The sequence below is a fragment of the Cherax quadricarinatus genome, unplaced genomic scaffold (genome assembly GCF_038502225.1).
Source record: "Cherax quadricarinatus isolate ZL_2023a unplaced genomic scaffold, ASM3850222v1 Contig222, whole genome shotgun sequence".
In the NCBI taxonomy this organism is placed as follows: domain Eukaryota; kingdom Metazoa; phylum Arthropoda; class Malacostraca; order Decapoda; family Parastacidae; genus Cherax; species Cherax quadricarinatus.
Genome location: NW_027195248.1, coordinates 199,896 through 217,368, shown reverse-complemented (window position 1 = coordinate 217,368; position 17,473 = coordinate 199,896). Strand labels below are relative to the sequence as shown.

Genomic DNA, 17,473 nt, shown 5'->3' with positions numbered 1-17,473 from the left:
ATTTAGTAACCAAACTGGTGGCGGGGACCAGGAGCTGCAGCTCAACTCTACTGTTGTACTTACAAACACGTCAATAGACAACTTGCGTTATTTAGGTGTACTATGAGACTGAGCCCCTCAAGGAAGGTTCCTTGATGTTGGTGAGGGGCTCTTGATTTAGGGAATTGGATCTGTGCTCCAGTTCCCCGAATTAAGCCTGAATGCCTTCCACATCCCCCCCCCCAGGCGCTGTATAATCCTCCGGGTTTAGCTCTTCCCCCTTGATTATAATAATAATAATAATGAGACTGAGGAAGCGGTAAAGCCGGCGGGGCGGCAGGAGGAGGAGCAACACATCTCACTATACGACCACTGAAGTTCAACTGACCTTTAGTGACCTTGAGGTTGGTCACTGGCCTTACCTTCACTATAACACCATCACTGATAACCTAACTAACTCTGACCACCACCACTAGATGGCATCAGTACACCATCACTACCACCACTACTACACCACTACCACCACTACTACACCATCACTACCACCACTACTACACCACTACCACCACTACTACACCATCACTACCACCACTACTACACCACCTCTATCACCACTACTACACCACTATCACCACTACTACACCATCACTACCACCACTACTACACCACCACTATCACCACTTATACACCATCACTACCACCGCTACTACACCACCACTATCACCACTACTACAACATCACTGCCACTACTACACCATCACTACTACCACTACTACACCACCACTATCACTACTGCTACACCACCACTATCACCACTACTACACCATCATTACCACCACTACTACACCACCACTATCACCACTACTACACAATCACTATCACCACTACTACACCACCACTACTACACAATCACTACCACCACTACTACACCATCACTACCACCAATACTACACTATCACCACTACTACATCACCACTATCACCACTACTACACAATCACTATCACCACTACTACACAATCACTACTACCACTACTACACCACCACTATCACCACTACTACACCACTATCACCACTACTACAACATCACTTTCACCACTACTACACCATCACTATCACTATTACACCACCACTATCACCACTGTACATTGCAGAGTCACTTGTTTGCACAGAACTGCTTAATGCCTCAAATGACGTAGTGGAAGTTTTAGCAGTAAAGGTCGAGAACCAAAACCTAGTCATTGTGGTAGTCTACAAGCCTCCGGATGCAACATCCCAGCAATTCCAGGAACAGCTGTTAAAAATTGACCACTGTCTGGAAAATCTTCCAGCTCCTGCACCCAACATCTTGCTCCTGGGGGATTTCAACTTAAGGCACCTAAAATGGAGGAATATAGCAAATAATATTGTTGCAGTAATAACACCAGGAGGCAGCTCTGATGAAAACTCACACTCACACGAGCTTTTAAATCTCTGCACAAAATTCAATTTAAACCAGCAAATAATAGAGCCTACTAGACTGGAGAATACACTAGACCTCATATTCACTAACAATGATGATCTGATAAGAAATGTCACCATATCAAAAACAATATACTCAGATCACAACATAATTGAGGTTCAGACATGTATGCGAGGAGCCCCAGACCGACAAAATGAGACTAGTCACGAGGGAGCATTCACCAAATTCAACTTCAATAACAAAAACATAAAGTGGGACCAAGTAAACCAAGTCCTAACCGATATAAGCTGGGAAGATATACTAAGCAACACAGACCCAAACTTATGCCTAGAACAGATTAACTCGGTGGCACTCGATGTATGCACAAGGCTTATTCCTCTAAGAAAAAGGAGGAGTAGATGTAAAATAGAAAGAGACAGGCGCTCCCTTTACAGGCGACGGAAAAGAATAACAGAGCGGCTAAAAGAGGTCAATATATCTGAAATGCGCAGGGAGACAATGGTCAGAGAAATAGCAAGCATCGAACTTAAGCTAAAAGAATCCTTTAGGAGTCAGGAATCGCGGGAAGAACTAAAAGCTATAAATGAAATCGAAAGAAACCCAAAGTATTTCTTCTCCTATGCCAAATCAAAATCGAGAACAACGCCCAGTATTGGGCCCCTACTTAAACAAGATGGGTCCTACACAGATGACAGCAAGGAAATGAGTGAGCTACTCAAGTCCCAATATGACTCAGTTTTTAGCAAGCCGCTAACCAGACTGAGAGTCGAAGATCAAAATGAATTTTTTATGAGAGAGCCACAAAATTTGATTAACACAAGCCTATCCGATGTTATCCTGACGCCAAATGACTTCGAACAGGCGATAAATGACATGCCCATGCACTCTGCCCCAGGGCCAGACTCATGGAACTCTGTGTTCATCAAGAACTGCAAGAAGCCCCTATCACGAGCCTTTTCCATCCTATGGAGAGGGAGCATGGACACGGGGGTCGTCCCTCAGTTACTAAAAACAACAGACATAGCCCCACTCCACAAAGGGGGCAGTAAAGCAACAGCAAAGAACTACAGACCAATAGCACTAACATCCCATATCATAAAAATCTTTGAAAGGGTCCTAAGAAGCAAGATCACCACCCATCTAGAAACCCATCAGTTACACAACCCAGGGCAACATGGGTTTAGAACAAGTCGCTCCTGTCTGTCTCAACTACTGGATCACTACGACAAGGTCCTAAATGCACTAGAAGACAAAAAGAATGCAGATGTAATATATACAGACTTTGCAAAAGCCTTCGACAAGTGTGACCATGGCGTAATAGCGCACAAAATGCGCGCTAAAGGAATAACAGGAAAAGTCGGTCGATGGATCTATAATTTCCTCACTAACAGAACACAGAGAGTAGTCGTCAACAGAGTAAAGTCCGAGGCAGCTACGGTGAAAAGCTCCGTTCCACAAGGCACAGTACTAGCTCCCATCTTGTTCCTCATCCTCATATCCGACATAGACAAGGATGTCAGCCACAGCACCGTGTCTTCCTTTGCAGATGACACCCGAATCTGCATGAAAGTGTCTTCCATTGCAGACACTGCAAGGCTCCAGGCGGACATCAACCAAATCTTTCAGTGGGCTGCAGAAAACAATATGAAGTTCAACGATGAGAAATTTCAATTACTCAGATATGGTAAACATGAGGAAATTAAATCTTCATCAGAGTACAAAACAAATTCTGGCCACAAAATAGAGCGAAACACCAACGTCAAAGACCTGGGAGTGATTATGTCGGAGGATCTCACCTTCAAGGACCATAACATTGTATCAATCGCATCTGCTAGAAAAATGACAGGATGGATAATGAGAACCTTCAAAACTAGGGAGGCCAAGCCCATGATGACACTCTTCAGGTCACTTGTTCTATCTAGGCTGGAATATTGCTGCACTCTAACAGCACCTTTCAAGGCAGGTGAAATTGCCGACCTAGAAAATGTACAGAGAACTTTCACGGCGCGCATAACGGAGATAAAACACCTCAATTACTGGGAGCGCTTGAGGTTTCTAAACCTGTATTCCCTGGAACGCAGGAGGGAGAGATACATGATTATATACACCTGGAAAATCCTAGAGGGACTAGTACCGAACTTGCACACGAAAATCACTCACTACGAAAGCAAAAGACTTGGCAGACGATGCAACATCCCCCCAATGAAAAGCAGGGGTGTCACTAGCACGTTAAGAGACCATACAATAAGTGTCAGGGGCCCGAGACTGTTCAACTGCCTCCCAGCACACATAAGGGGGATTACCAACAGACCCCTGGCAGTCTTCAAGCTGGCACTGGACAAGCACCTAAAGTCAGTTCCTGATCAGCCGGGCTGTGGCTCGTACGTTGGTTTGCGTGCAGCCAGCAGCAACAGCCTGGTTGATCAGGCGCTGATCCACCAGGAGGCCTGGTCACAGACCGGGCCGCGGGGGCATTGACCCCCGAAACTCTCTCCAGGTAAACTCCAGGTAAACTACTACACCACCACTATTACCACTACTACACCGTTACTTTCACTACTACTACACCATCACTGTTACCAAGATCACAACAATGCATCTAACTCACCTGCTGGGAAAATGATAGGACGGATAATGAGAACCTTCAAAACTAGAGACGCGAAGCCCATGATGATTCTCTTCAAATCGCTTGTTCCCCCTAGGCTGGAATACTGCTGTGCACTAACAGCCCTCTTCAAGGCTGGAGACATTGCAGACGTGGAGAGTGTACAAAGAACTTTCACGGCACACATAAGTACGATAAGGCACTTAAATTACTGGGAACGGTTGAAGGTCCTTGATCTGTATTCCTTGGAATGCAGGCGAGAGAGATGCATGATACACTTGCAAGGTCCTGGAGGGTCTGGTACGAAACCTGCACTCGAAAATCACTCCCTATGAAAGCAAAAGACACGGCAGGAGGTGCAACATTCCCCCGATAAAAAGCAGGGGCGCCACGAGTACATTGAGAGACACAATAAGTGTCCGATGCCCAAGACTGTTCAACTGCCTTCCAGTATACATAAGGGAGATTACCTATATATCCCTGACTGTTTTCAAGAAGGTTCTCTACACATATAACTTGGAGAGGGTTTCGGGGGTCAACGACCCCGCGGCCCGGTCTGTGACCAGGCCTCATGGTGGATGAGGGCCTGATCAACCAGGCTGTTAGCCTCATGCAACCCGAACCACAGCCCGGCTGGTCAGGTACTGACTTTAGGTGCCTGTCCAGTGCCTTCTTGAAGACATCCAGAGAATGTTGCATCTCCTGCCGAGTCTTTTGCTTTCATAGGGAGTGATTTTCGTGTGCAAATTTGGTAATAATCCCTCTGGAATTTTCCGTGTATATAATCGTGTATCTTTCTCACTGCGTTCCAGGGAATACAAATCAAGGGAATTCAACCGTTCCCAGTAATTTAGGTGCTTTATCGTATTTATGTGTGCTGTGAAAATACTCTGTACACTCTCCAGGTCAACAATTTCGCCTACCTTGAAGGGGGCAGTTAGTGTACAGCAGTATTCCAGACTCCATACACAATTTTAAGAGTAGGTATGACATATCCCAGGAGGCTAGGAGTGAGTAAATATGGCAACCGGCAACCTGAGTGGCATGGCCATTAACTAGCACCACGCATGTAACCACATACAGGTAAATATATATAAGCAATACACCCCCTCTCCTACCCCCTCTCCCCCGTTCCTAGTTCGCTCCTTCCCCTCTCTACCCAGGGAACGGAGGGACTTAACATTTATAGTGCTTCCTTCTTCAACACCAAGCAGACCAGAGTGGTGTTGACAGACAGTGTGTCGAAACCAGACCACCTCACCACATACACAGCTCCCGAATCATCACCTCTTTGCTGTGTATCACTTGATAAAATCATTTGAGGTCGATTCTCCTCGTGGATGACAAATACTTTAAATTCAAGGCAGTAAATTACTGTGATACATTTCCTGTAAAGCGCCAAGCAAATGTGGGTCATTCATCACAAAGATTTGTGGAGGCTCGCACGACAGACACTACCTACCTGTTGACCTACTACAACGAGGTGAAGAGGATTATCCAGTGTATTTGAAACGTGCATTGCTTTCGTATTAATTGACGGTCAGGGACCACCATAAGCGCCCATGCACGAATTCCATGGACATTAACGCCTACCAGTGCCCCACTGTTCAGTTCCGAAGTGTTGCAATGTGAACTTAATTACACCTTTTGTATATGTTGTCTTATTGTAAAAAAAATCGCATAGACAGTGAACACATGTTACGTTGAGGTAACGAACTGTGTAACACAAAATGCATTAACAAGTTCCACATAATTGACCTGTCTTGTCCAAACAGACAGGTATCAGAGGCAGTGTTTTAATGTATCAAAGTGAGGTGTAAAAAGGTGAAGTTCAATGAGCTTCTGAAAGTACACTAAAAAGACCACAATTTTCAGAACGCTGGTTTTGCTACTAAATCTCCGAAGTCAGCTCTTTCCTATTTATGAAGCTTCATTGTGCTTATAGACGAACGTTTACACAACTCAAAAGCACGCTCAAACACACACACACACACACACACACACACACACACACACACACACACACACACACACACACACACACACACACACACACACACTCACACACACACACACACACACACACACACACACACACACACACACACACACACACACACACACACACACACACACACACACACCACACAGTACACACAAAAAACACGGGGCCAGGAGCTGTGTCTCGATCTCTGCAACCACAAAAAATAGGCAAGTACACACACAGACACACACACACACATTTTCATATAAGACCCGTCCTTGCTTTGCTTTGGCTGCAGCCAGTGAGAGAGGCTCTGGGAAAAGTGTCACCATGAAGCAGGAGCTCAGACAGTGCCCTCACAGTGACATCATAGAGGAGCCAGAAGAGGCACTGGTGCACAAGCAAGACATCATCGGCATCATGAATGATTTGTCTGAGGACAATCAGTGCTCTGTGCCGTGTTCCGCTGGTGGCAGTCCAGGAACCAGAGCACGGAGGGACGCCTTCAAGAAACTCAGTGACTCCAAGCACTGCGAGGTGAGGGAGGTGTGGCCGGCAGCAGGTTGAAACCATGAAAACACATAAAATAATGCAAATACAGACTCAGCTCTCCGAACATCAGTATGCAACCACACACACACGTTTTTAAAATAAATTATAAAAAACACTGAGAATATTTGATAGTGAATATAAGTAAATAGCATAAAAAAACAAAAGACAATAGACAGGAAGATAAATTGATCATCCCATGCAGGCATCTGGATACACTAAGTCAGATCATTCAACCATCAACCAGCGCAAGCTTCTAATATTAATGATAATATTTTTACTTTTACAAGTATATGTACAAGGTATACAGACCTAGCTGATATCAATGATATACTACTCAGGATGCGACCCACACCAGTCGACTAACACCCAGGTACTTATTTTACTGCTAGGTGAACATGGACAGCAATTGCATTAAGGAAGAACGTCCTGTTTCCAGCCGTACCGGGAATCTACCCCTGGACCTCAGTCTGTGAGCTGAGTGCGCTAGTAATCGAGCTACGAGACACACTAAGTCAGATTACTCGATTATCAACAACCTGTGCAAACATGTGGACACACTAGTGCAACTCTCTGAGCAGCACACTGTTAAACTAAACACCGACCAGAGGCACAGTGCTATAAATGATCAGATAACGAATTCACCGTAATTATTTTATTCAAGTCTTTCCCCTGACTGGTTCAGCTGCTGGCCAGGTGCCAAAGTTATATGCACTATTTATTTGCAATTTGCCAAATGTTGTATAGAAATAATTTTTCGGAGAGCTCACAGTGTTTATGCTGGAATGTGATTATAACTCGATATCATACATGTGGTATTGGCCACAATTGCATGCCTTGGGTGCGGCAAAGACTATAGAAGTATTTAATTTGTTTTACCCTCGGTGAGCTATATATTCGTTTAAATTATTACTGCTATTATTTATTGGTATTACTTACAAAAATATTATGACATTTCATTGGCTTATTTAATGGATGGTTTACAGGCTCCGTGCCTGAAACGAAGTAGGCATTTGAGGGAAACTCCTACATAACTCCTGTGTCGAGTGTTGAGGTCCACTTCCAGTGTTACTTAGCTATGTTTGAGTGTAGAGGTCCACTTCCAGACCCTGCTACTCCTACATCACTGAGTGCTCAGCCCACTCACTGAGTGTCCGTGGTTCGATCCACGTCACGGATGGAAACGCTGGGCACGTTTCCGTACACCTACTGTAATTACCTGTATCTGGACTCTCTCTGGAGAGGGTTTCGAGGGTCAACGCCCCCGCGGCTCGGTCTGAGACCAGGCCTCATGGTGGAGCAGGATTTGATCAACCAGGCTGTTACTACTGGCCGCACGCAAGCTGACGTACGAACCACAGCCCGGTTGATCAGGTACTGACTTTAGGTGCCTGTCCAGTGCCTTAAAGACAGCCAGGGGTCTATTGGTAATCCCCCTTATGTAGGCTGGGAGGCAGTTGAACAGTCTTGGACCCCGGACACTTATTGTGTTGTCTCTCAATGTAATCGTTGCGCCCCTGCTTTTCATTGGGGGAATGTTGCATCTCCAAGTGTATATTATCATGTATCTCTCTCGCCTGCGTTCCAGGGAATACAGATAAAGGACATTCAACCGTTCCCAGTAATTTAGGTGCCTTATCGTACATATATATACCATGAAAGTTCTTTGTACACTCTCCAGGTCTGCAATGTCGCCAGCCTTGAAGAGGGCAGTTAGTGTACAGCAATATTCCAGCCTAGAGAGCACAAGCGATTTGAAGAAAACCATCATGGACTTGGCATCCCTAGTTTTGAAGGTTCTCATTATCCATCCTACCATTTTTCTAGCAGATGAGATAGATACATTGTTGTGGTCTTTGAAGGGTGTTAGTCACCTTACACCTGCTGTCCCTGTTTTCCTAGAGTAAGTAGGTGCCTTGGTGTTAGTCGATTGGTGTGGGTCGCATCCTGGGGGAAGATTAATAGATCCCACTGGAAATAAGATACAGCCATCGATGACGCACTGACTTTATTAGGTTATCCTGGGCTAACCCTCCGGGTTAAAAATCCGAACATAATCTTATCTTACATCTACTGACCCTGTCGACTTAGCAGTAAGTATATACCTGGGTGTTAGTCGACTGGTGTGGTTTGCATCTCAGGGGTGGTGGTGGTATACATTAGAAAGAGCTGGTCATTTAAATGACAACACTTTACCTGTTAAACTAATCTGTTTAAAAAAAATTCTTATAAGTTACTCTCACACCATCCAGCTCCTACACTCATCCCACTCCAATCAACGCGATTGTTTGGTTAATCAGTCCTAAATATCGACACACAAAGATCATTAAGGCTGTATGTCACCCGTTCACCATCTATCAAGAATACTCATATTCCAGATATTGGGATGAAAGCAAAATAAACCATACCATGGGTGGGGTAGAACCCGCGGTCACTAGATACTAAACTGATCATAATTTTTAAAGGGGTGGACCGGTAAGCCTTCGGAAGGCCTCGGTTAGATGACCAAAAGCTCCAAAGGCGGGTCATCATCTGACTAAGACCCGAGTCAGGAAACACGTGTCTTGTTTCCTGATTATTATTATTATTATTAAAGCTTCGCCGGTATTCTCCCGGCCCGGGCCTTTTCCAAGTGGTGGCCCGGCCTTGGCTCCCTGTCGAGGGAGTGTCTGAGACCTAAGTCTGCCATGAGAGGAGGTACAAGTACCCTCTCATCTTGGGGACCAACTGTCCCCAGGCCTAGCCACATTCCCCGCCCTCACGGGGCTCGTAGGGCCTCTGTGGTCTGTCATCCCCGCCCCAAGGGGGTTAATGGGAATGACAGGCTTGTGAGCTGCAAGCTCGGGCTCAGGCACCTACCCTACCCTAGAAGGGCTGGTCATGGTGTCGATGCTATTTCCTGACATACCTTACCTACCTACCTAAACCTGCGATCAGAGTCATAAAAACTCAAAGTTAACCATTTTTTATCTTTTTGCAATAGCTTTCCAGCTGATTGAGCATTAAATTTGAAGGAATGAAGTAAAAATAAATTACATGCCTTAAATATGACTAAACACAGGATTTTTCTGAAGATGTAATAAAATACTCTCATAAGTATTTTATTTAGATGTTTACATCTTAAAAATAAAGTCACTCCGAACAATTCTCTCTTCTTAACTATTATAGAAAACGCTTCACTTCATAGGTATTGCCAGACTAACTATAAGATGGCTTGATAGAAAATTCAGAGAATAAAAGATTTTGCCACCGAAGTGGCTAGTTTATTATGCAACCCATATCCATACTGTGGAGAGTAGCTCAAGAGCATTTGGATACACAAAAGGCCTAGGAAATTGGACCCAAAAGCGTTTACAGGAATACACTAGCAGATGGCAGTGCTCTGTTAGTGTCAGGTAAAGACCCACAAGATATTGCTAATGTTTTAACACTGGAACTGGAGTCCTGCAGCAAATGGTTAGTAGACAACAAACTATCATTACACCTAGGGAAAACTGAAGCCATTCTCTTTGGCATGAAACATAAACTGAGAAGGGTAAATAATTTTAATGTTCAATGTAATGGGGAGCCCATCACTTTGGTTTCATCAGTAAAATATTTGGGAATCCCCTTTGACCCATGCATGTCAGGAGAATTGATAGGGAACAGTGTAGTAAAGAAAGCGAATGCCAGACTGAAGTTCCTGTATAGACAAGCACAGTGTCTATCTACTGAGGCTCGCAGGACCCTATGTCTAGCCCTTATACAATGCCATATGGATTACGCTTGCTCTTCTTGGTACTCTGCCTTGACAAAAAAACTGAAAGATAGACTGCAAATCACCCAGAACAAAATCGTAAGATTCATCCTGGGGCTGGGACAAAGAGAACATGTAGGCCAGGATGAATTACAGCAGTTGGATATGCTGAATGTTGAAGACAGAGTAAAACCACTGAAGCTAAATCATGTTTATAAAATTGCTCACAAACAATGTCCAGAATATCTTGCTGTCAATTTTGTCAAGGTTGGGAACCAAAGCAATCATAGTACTAGGGGGAGAGAGCACAACTTTGTAGTACCCACAGTCATTGGACAGGCTTCAAACACCTTTTATTGTACAGCAATAAAGGAATGGAACAGACTGCCCACACATGTCAAAGCCAGTCATAGCATGAACCAGTTCAAGAAGAGTGCCAAAAGGTGTCTGATGAATGTAGCTACAGAAAGGGAGGGGAATGATTTTCTATTTTTTAGCTAACATACGTGTAAATTTTACCATATTCCTAGTAATGACCCTCGTATTGTAGATAGTCTTAATGACCTTGGTGTAGTAGATAGTCTTTTTAGTATGATAATAAGATGTTATCTTCATTGTAGAATAATAAGAAAATATTATAACCTTTATATTATAATAATAAGGTAAAAGGACCCCAATGGAAATAAGTCACTCTGTCTGACTTTTTTGGGTTATCCTAGGTTCTCTACACATATGCTGCTATGTATGATAATTCTATGTAACTGTATTTGTGTATATCTGAATAAACTTACTGTTGTGATAGAAACACAGGCCTTATCTCTAGGCTTTATTGAACATAGAATCTTCATAGTACTTCTGCAACAACAAAATATAATGACTAGTACATCTAATAATGGCTTCTACAGGGATGGTTATGTCTTGCATATGTCAAGAGAAAAGTTATAACTACAGGCCACATATTTAAACTTACCATGTAATCTGCATCGCTTATAAATGGATAAAGTAGGAGAGAATCACACACCATGTGTTGGTGCCCATGACACACACCAAACTGTTGTTGTTGTTAAGGGCCCCTAGAGGTGGTGCAGTATTATCCTGCTGCTGCTCCCCACAGGACCAGTATCACTACAATCTCCCCCTTCTAAAATATCAGAGACAGTAATCTCCCAAACTGTTAGGTGGGCGACGTACACGTCCCGACCTTCGTAGCCCTTGAGCCTCTTCACCAGGTTCGATATTTTCCAGCGGGGTTTGATTAACTGCTGGAGCAGAATCCTCTATTTCCATAGGGGTAGTCTCAAGGGGCTTTCCAGGAGAAAACGAAGCATCTTTCACATCTATTGGTGTATCTTGAGATTCCACACTAATAGGGATTTCAACTGGGGCTAAATGTCTTGTAGATACTGTAGTCTCTTCACCATTTTGGTAGCGAATGTGGGCGTAATGTGGATTAGCTTGCAGGAGCTCTACCTCTTCCACTAAAGGATCCGTCTTGTTCATCCTACGGTGACTCTTCAGGAGAACGGGTCCAGGATGACATAACCAAGTGGTCACGGAGGCTCCCGTAGAGGAACGACGTGAATAGTTGAGGAGTCTTTCATGAGGGGTTGCATTAGTAGCTGTGCACAGCAGTGATCTAATAGAGTGAAGAGCATCAGGTAGGACAGTTTGCCAGTGTTGAACAGGTAGATTGCGCGACTTTAATGTCATTGTAACTGCCTTCCATATAGTACCATTGAACCGCTCCACTTGACCATTGCCTTGAGGGTTGTAGCTTGTTGTTCTGCTGCAGGCAATACCTTTGCTAGCCAAAAACTCCTGAAGTTCGTTACTCATGAACGAGGATCCCCTGTCTGAATGGATATAAGCTGGCATACCAAAAATAGAGAACAACTGTGAAAGACAACTAATAACAGTTGAAGCAGCCATATTTGCACAGGGGAATACAAAGGGAAACCTTGAATATTCATCTACTATGTTAAGGAAATACCTATTCTGATTTGTGCTTGGTAGAGGTCCTTTGAAATCTATATTCAATCTTTCGAAAGGCTGGGTGGATTTTATGAGATGAGTCTTCTCTGGCTGATGAAAGTTTGGCTTGCACTCTGCACATACTCTGCATGCTCTGATCACTTGTCGCACATCTTCCACTGAGTAGGGCATGTTCTTTGATTTGACAAAATGGTACAGGCGTGTAAATCCTGGGTGACACAAAGCCTTGTGGAGAGCTGAGAGTGATTGCAAATCATGACATGCTGCTCCACAGTGGGACCTAGAGAATGCATCAGGTGAGATGTTCTCTTGACCCGGTCGGTACAGAATATCAAAGTCATAACACGATAGTTCCATCCTCCAGCGTAATATCTTGTCATTCTTTATCCTACTTTTGTGCCTCTTGTCGAACATATACATCACGGACCGTTGGTCAGTCCTTATGGTGAAATGTCTACCAGTTAAATAATGCCTCCAGTGGCGAACTGCTTCTATGATGGCCTGGGCTTCCTTTTCTACAGCAGCATAACATTTCTCTGATCCTTGAAAAGTTCTCGAAAAGAAGGCTACTGGTCGTCCTGCCTGAGATAAGACTGCAGCAATGGCAATGTCAGATGCATCCGTTTCCACTTCGAATGGTAGGGACTCATCAATGGCTTGAACTACTGAGTTTTCAATGTCCTGTTTGAGAGTATGGAAAGCGGCTTCTGCTTCCTTTGTCACAGGAAATGTGGTAGCACTCAATGGGCGGACTTTACTTGAATAGTTGTAGATCCATTGTGAGTAATAAGCAAAGAGACCAAGAGTTCTTCGGAGTGACTTTTTGTCTTGAGGCATTGGAAGTTCCCGTAGAGGTCGTAGTCGTTCAGGGTCTGGGAATATTGAACCTCCTTCCACTACATAACCAAGGATGCTAAGCCTTTTAGTTGAAAAAGTGCACTTTTCCTCATTGTAACTGATATTTTTCTTCTTGGCGGCTTCCAAAAACTTATCAAGGTTTGCATCATGTTCCTCCTGGGTCTTGCCACAAATGGTAACATTATCTAAATACGCGTAGGTTCCCATGAGTTGCTCTTCCTGAATGAGTGAATCCATAATTCGTTGGAAGCAGGCTACCCCATTGGTGACTCCAAAAGGGACTCTGGTAAACTGATACAGGCCATCACTAGCCTGAAACGCTGTGTATGGTTTATCTTCATTCCTTATAGGGACTTGATGATAGGCACTCTGCAGATCAATTGTACTAAACACATAGTACTGAGCAATTTTGTTCACTGTATCGTCAATTCGAGGTAGAGGGTACCCATCAAGAAGTGTAAATTTGTTGATTGTCTCAGAGTAATCGATAGCCAGTCTCCGTTTCCTATAACCATCTTTAACAACAACAACCTGTGCACGCCAAGGGGAATCACTCGGTTCTATAATACCCTCCTTCAGCAGCCTCTGAGTTTCTTTCTCAATGAACATCCGATCCTCATAAGAATAGCGGCGTGACTTAGCTGATATAGGATGGCAATCCGCGGTAAGATTTGCAAACAGCTTTGGTGGGTCTACCCTTAAAGTGCTAAGTCCACAGACAACAAGAGGAGGCAGTTCACCTCCATATGTTAAGGTGACACTACCATGCAGCTTCTGAAAGTCCTGACCAAGGATAACATCAGAGCACAGTTGTGGTAGAATAGCTAAATGTACATCTTGATAATCCTTTCCATTAACTCTGAGATTTACCTTACAAAACCCTAAGGTCTGAATAGAGAGAGATGTTGATGCCATGGAAACGGTACCTGATGAGTGATGTAGAGTCAAGGAGAGCCGTTTAACTAAGTCAAGGTTGATGAAACTCTCTGAGCTGCCACTATCAATAAGACCATCTACTTCTGTTCCTTTGATGAATACTTTTACAACTGCCTTTGACAGTGAATTTGGAGTAGCCGCAGAAGTCACTGTTGCTAGAGTCGCATGATCACTGGAATGTGTGGAGGCACTAGCTCTTGTTGATGCATTAGCACGACATACTTTAGCAAAGTGACCTTTCTTGTGGCATTCATGGCACATTGCTTCACGAGCAGGACACTTTGGACGTGGATGTCTTGAAAAACCACAAAAGAAACACACCGTACCTGCTGCTGCTGTCACTGAGGCAGGTTCCCCAGTAACTTCATTGCAAGAGTCTTGGTCAGGAATTGCAGCACTTACCACTCGAGAAGGCTGAGTGGTACTGTATACTTCAGAATTCTTCTGGGCTGAATCTAGAGCTCTTGCCTGGTCAAAGGCAGCGGCTAAGTCGAGAGTTTTATTCTCCAATAAACGCTGCCTTATTATTGGTGATTGCAGGCCACTGATAAAAGCATCCCTGATGGACTCTTCACAATACTGAGCAGCTGTCACTGCTTGGAAGTGACAGTCCTTACCTAAAATTTTCAGTGCTTGAAAGTATTCCTCTAAGGACTCATCAATCTGCTGGCGGCGAGTTGCAAGGCGATAGCGTGCAAAGATTTCATTTGTAGGTTTAATATACTGAGACTTGAGGGTTTTGATAGCATCTTCGTAGGTATTACACTCAGAAATAGCCTCATATATCTTAGGTGACACAAAATTGATGAGCAGACTTAGTTTATCTAGATCTTCTTTAGGAAGGGCTCCCAAGAAGTTTTCGAAAGTCTTAAACCAGTGCTTCCATTCCTGAACAGCCGTTGATAAGCTGGGGTCACAGTCTAGCCTCTCAGGTTTCAGTAAACGCTCCATGTTGTGATGTAGTCTAGCGCAGGATCACCACCAGGTAGCCCAAGATTCTATGTTCAATAAATTGTTGTGATAGAAACACAGGCCTTATCTCTAGGCTTTATTGAACATAGAATCTTCATAGTACTTCTGCAACAACAAAATATAATGACTAGTACATCTAATAATGGCTTCTACAGGGATGGTGATGTCTTGCATATGTCAAGAGAAAAGTTATAACTACAGGCCACATATTTAAACTCACCATGTAATCTGCATCGCTTATAAATGGATAAAGTAGGAGAGAATCACACACCATGTGTTGGTGCCCATGACACACGCCAAACTGTTGTTGTTGTTAAGGGCCCCTAGAGGTGGTGCAGTATTATCCTGCTGCTGCTCCCCACAGGACCAGTATCACTACACTTACTTACTTACTTACTTACTTATATCTACAGTTCACTTACCCATTAAAAGCAAATTTAGGAAATTTGCTTAATATATCTGGTATCTTATTTTTATTAATAAGATATCTTGACATGTCACATTGGTTATTATACTATCTCTTTATTCCTCAGTAAGTGGTTGGATGATACGGTGACTGACGACGAGGTCAAAACAGAAGGTTACAATATTCAAAACTTTGGGGCCCGGTCCCTGGACCCATTGTGTACCTCTGTAATCTGTAAATACCTTTGTAACTTGTCATGATTGTGACTAGACCTACCTGGAGTTCATTACCTTTGTAAATTGTGAGTTCATTATCTTTGTAAATTGTGAATTCATTACCTCTGTAACTTGCTCAGCTATCAAAACTTTGAGGCCCAGTCCCTGGACCCATTATGTACCTCTGTAATCTTTTGACTACCGCCCACAAGATGGGTATGGGGTGCATAATAAACATATTAAACAAACTAACTACAATATAAAACGCTTAGACAGGAATAGAAAAGGTGGTGGTGTATGTGTCTACATAAGAAATGACTTAGCCTGTAATCCAAGACCTGATTTGAATGACAAAAACTGAAGATTCTATGGTTTGAAGTGTTGCTTCCCAAGACCAAACTCATCTTAGTAGGAACTAGTTACCGCCCTCCCACCCATGACTAGTTCTTAGAGGACTTTTCGAGTCTTGTCCGGACTTGATAACAATTGCAAGACAGTAATACCGAGAGACTTCAATATCTGTTTTCAACAGCAAAATAACGGGCTATGTAAAAGGTATAAGCAAACACTGGATTTAAATAGTTACGTTCAACTAATTAATACATCAACCCGGATCACATAATTCTCAGCCACCCTAATTGACCACTGTAGTGATACTGGTCCTGTGGGGAGCAGCAGCAGGATAATACTGCACCACCTCTCGTGGCCCTTAACAACAACAACAGTTTGGCGTGTGTCATGGGCCCCAACACATGGTGTGTGATTCTCTCCTACTATATCCATTTATCAGTGATGCAGATTACATGGTGAGTTTAAATATGTGGCCTGTAGTTATAACTTTTCTCTTGACATATGCAAGACATCACCATCCCTGTAGAAGCCGTTATTAGATGTGCTAGTCATTATATTTTGTTGTTGCAGAAGTACTATGAAGATTCTATGTTCAATAAAGCCTAGAGATAAGGCCTGTGTTTCTATCACAACAACCACATACTGTGTAACTGCTCTGAGAACATTAGTAAGTCACGCGTCATTACCACAGGTTTTAGTGATCATTTCATCATTTACTGTACCAGGAAAATCATTAGGGAACGGATAGGCCAACACAGGACAATAAAAATGAGATCAACTAGAAACTACAGTAAACACTGGTAAATAGGCAAGACAATTGTGACTGGACAGTGATAACAAGTTGCACGGATGTAACTGATGCCTGGGAAAAATTCAAAGCAATGTTCACTACCATCCTTGATAATATTGCACCAGTTAAAGAGAGGATTAAACGGAGAACCAAAACCTGGATGACTACTGAGATGTTAGATAATATGAAATTCAGAGACCAGTTGCTAAAAAGATTTAAGGCAAACAGACAGGATATTCCAAAGGGTGAGGAACAGAGTGCAGAGGTTTATAAAAGGCGCAACGGCAAGGCACTGCTGCTCAAAAATCGAAGAATACAAGAATAACCCTAGACAGCTCTGGCAACAACTAAAACAGTTGGGTATAGCCATAAACTTGTAGATAGATCTAACATAGTACTAAATATCGATAACGAGGTATGCATGAAGCAACTAAAGTGGCAAAAATTTTTAATTCATACTACACAACTGTCGCATCAACACTAGTAAGTAAACTACCAGCTGCATCAAATACCTTTAACACAGACTCTGATAAGTTTAAAACATACTATACCAATAAAAGGGTAATCCCAAACAGTTCTCAACTAGTAAGTGTATCTCATGACTTCGTGCAAAAAGAACCAAGCAGGTTAAACCCAACTA

The 17,473-nt window shown here is 43.3% G+C and overlaps 1 protein-coding gene across 2 annotated transcripts in view; it reads left to right on the top strand.

Moving 5' to 3' along the window:
- Positions 1–5,265: 5,265 nt before the first annotated feature.
- The window catches only part of CarT (Carcinine transporter), a 68,947-nt gene continuing 56,739 nt past the window's right edge, over positions 5,266–17,473 (top strand). For both annotated transcript variants that reach the window (XM_070080203.1, XM_070080202.1), the window contains exon 1: positions 5,266–6,565. In XM_070080203.1, coding sequence (XP_069936304.1) covers positions 6,359–6,565 — 207 coding nt within the window. In that variant the 5' untranslated portion in view covers positions 5,266–6,358. The remainder of the gene's footprint in view (positions 6,566–17,473) is intronic.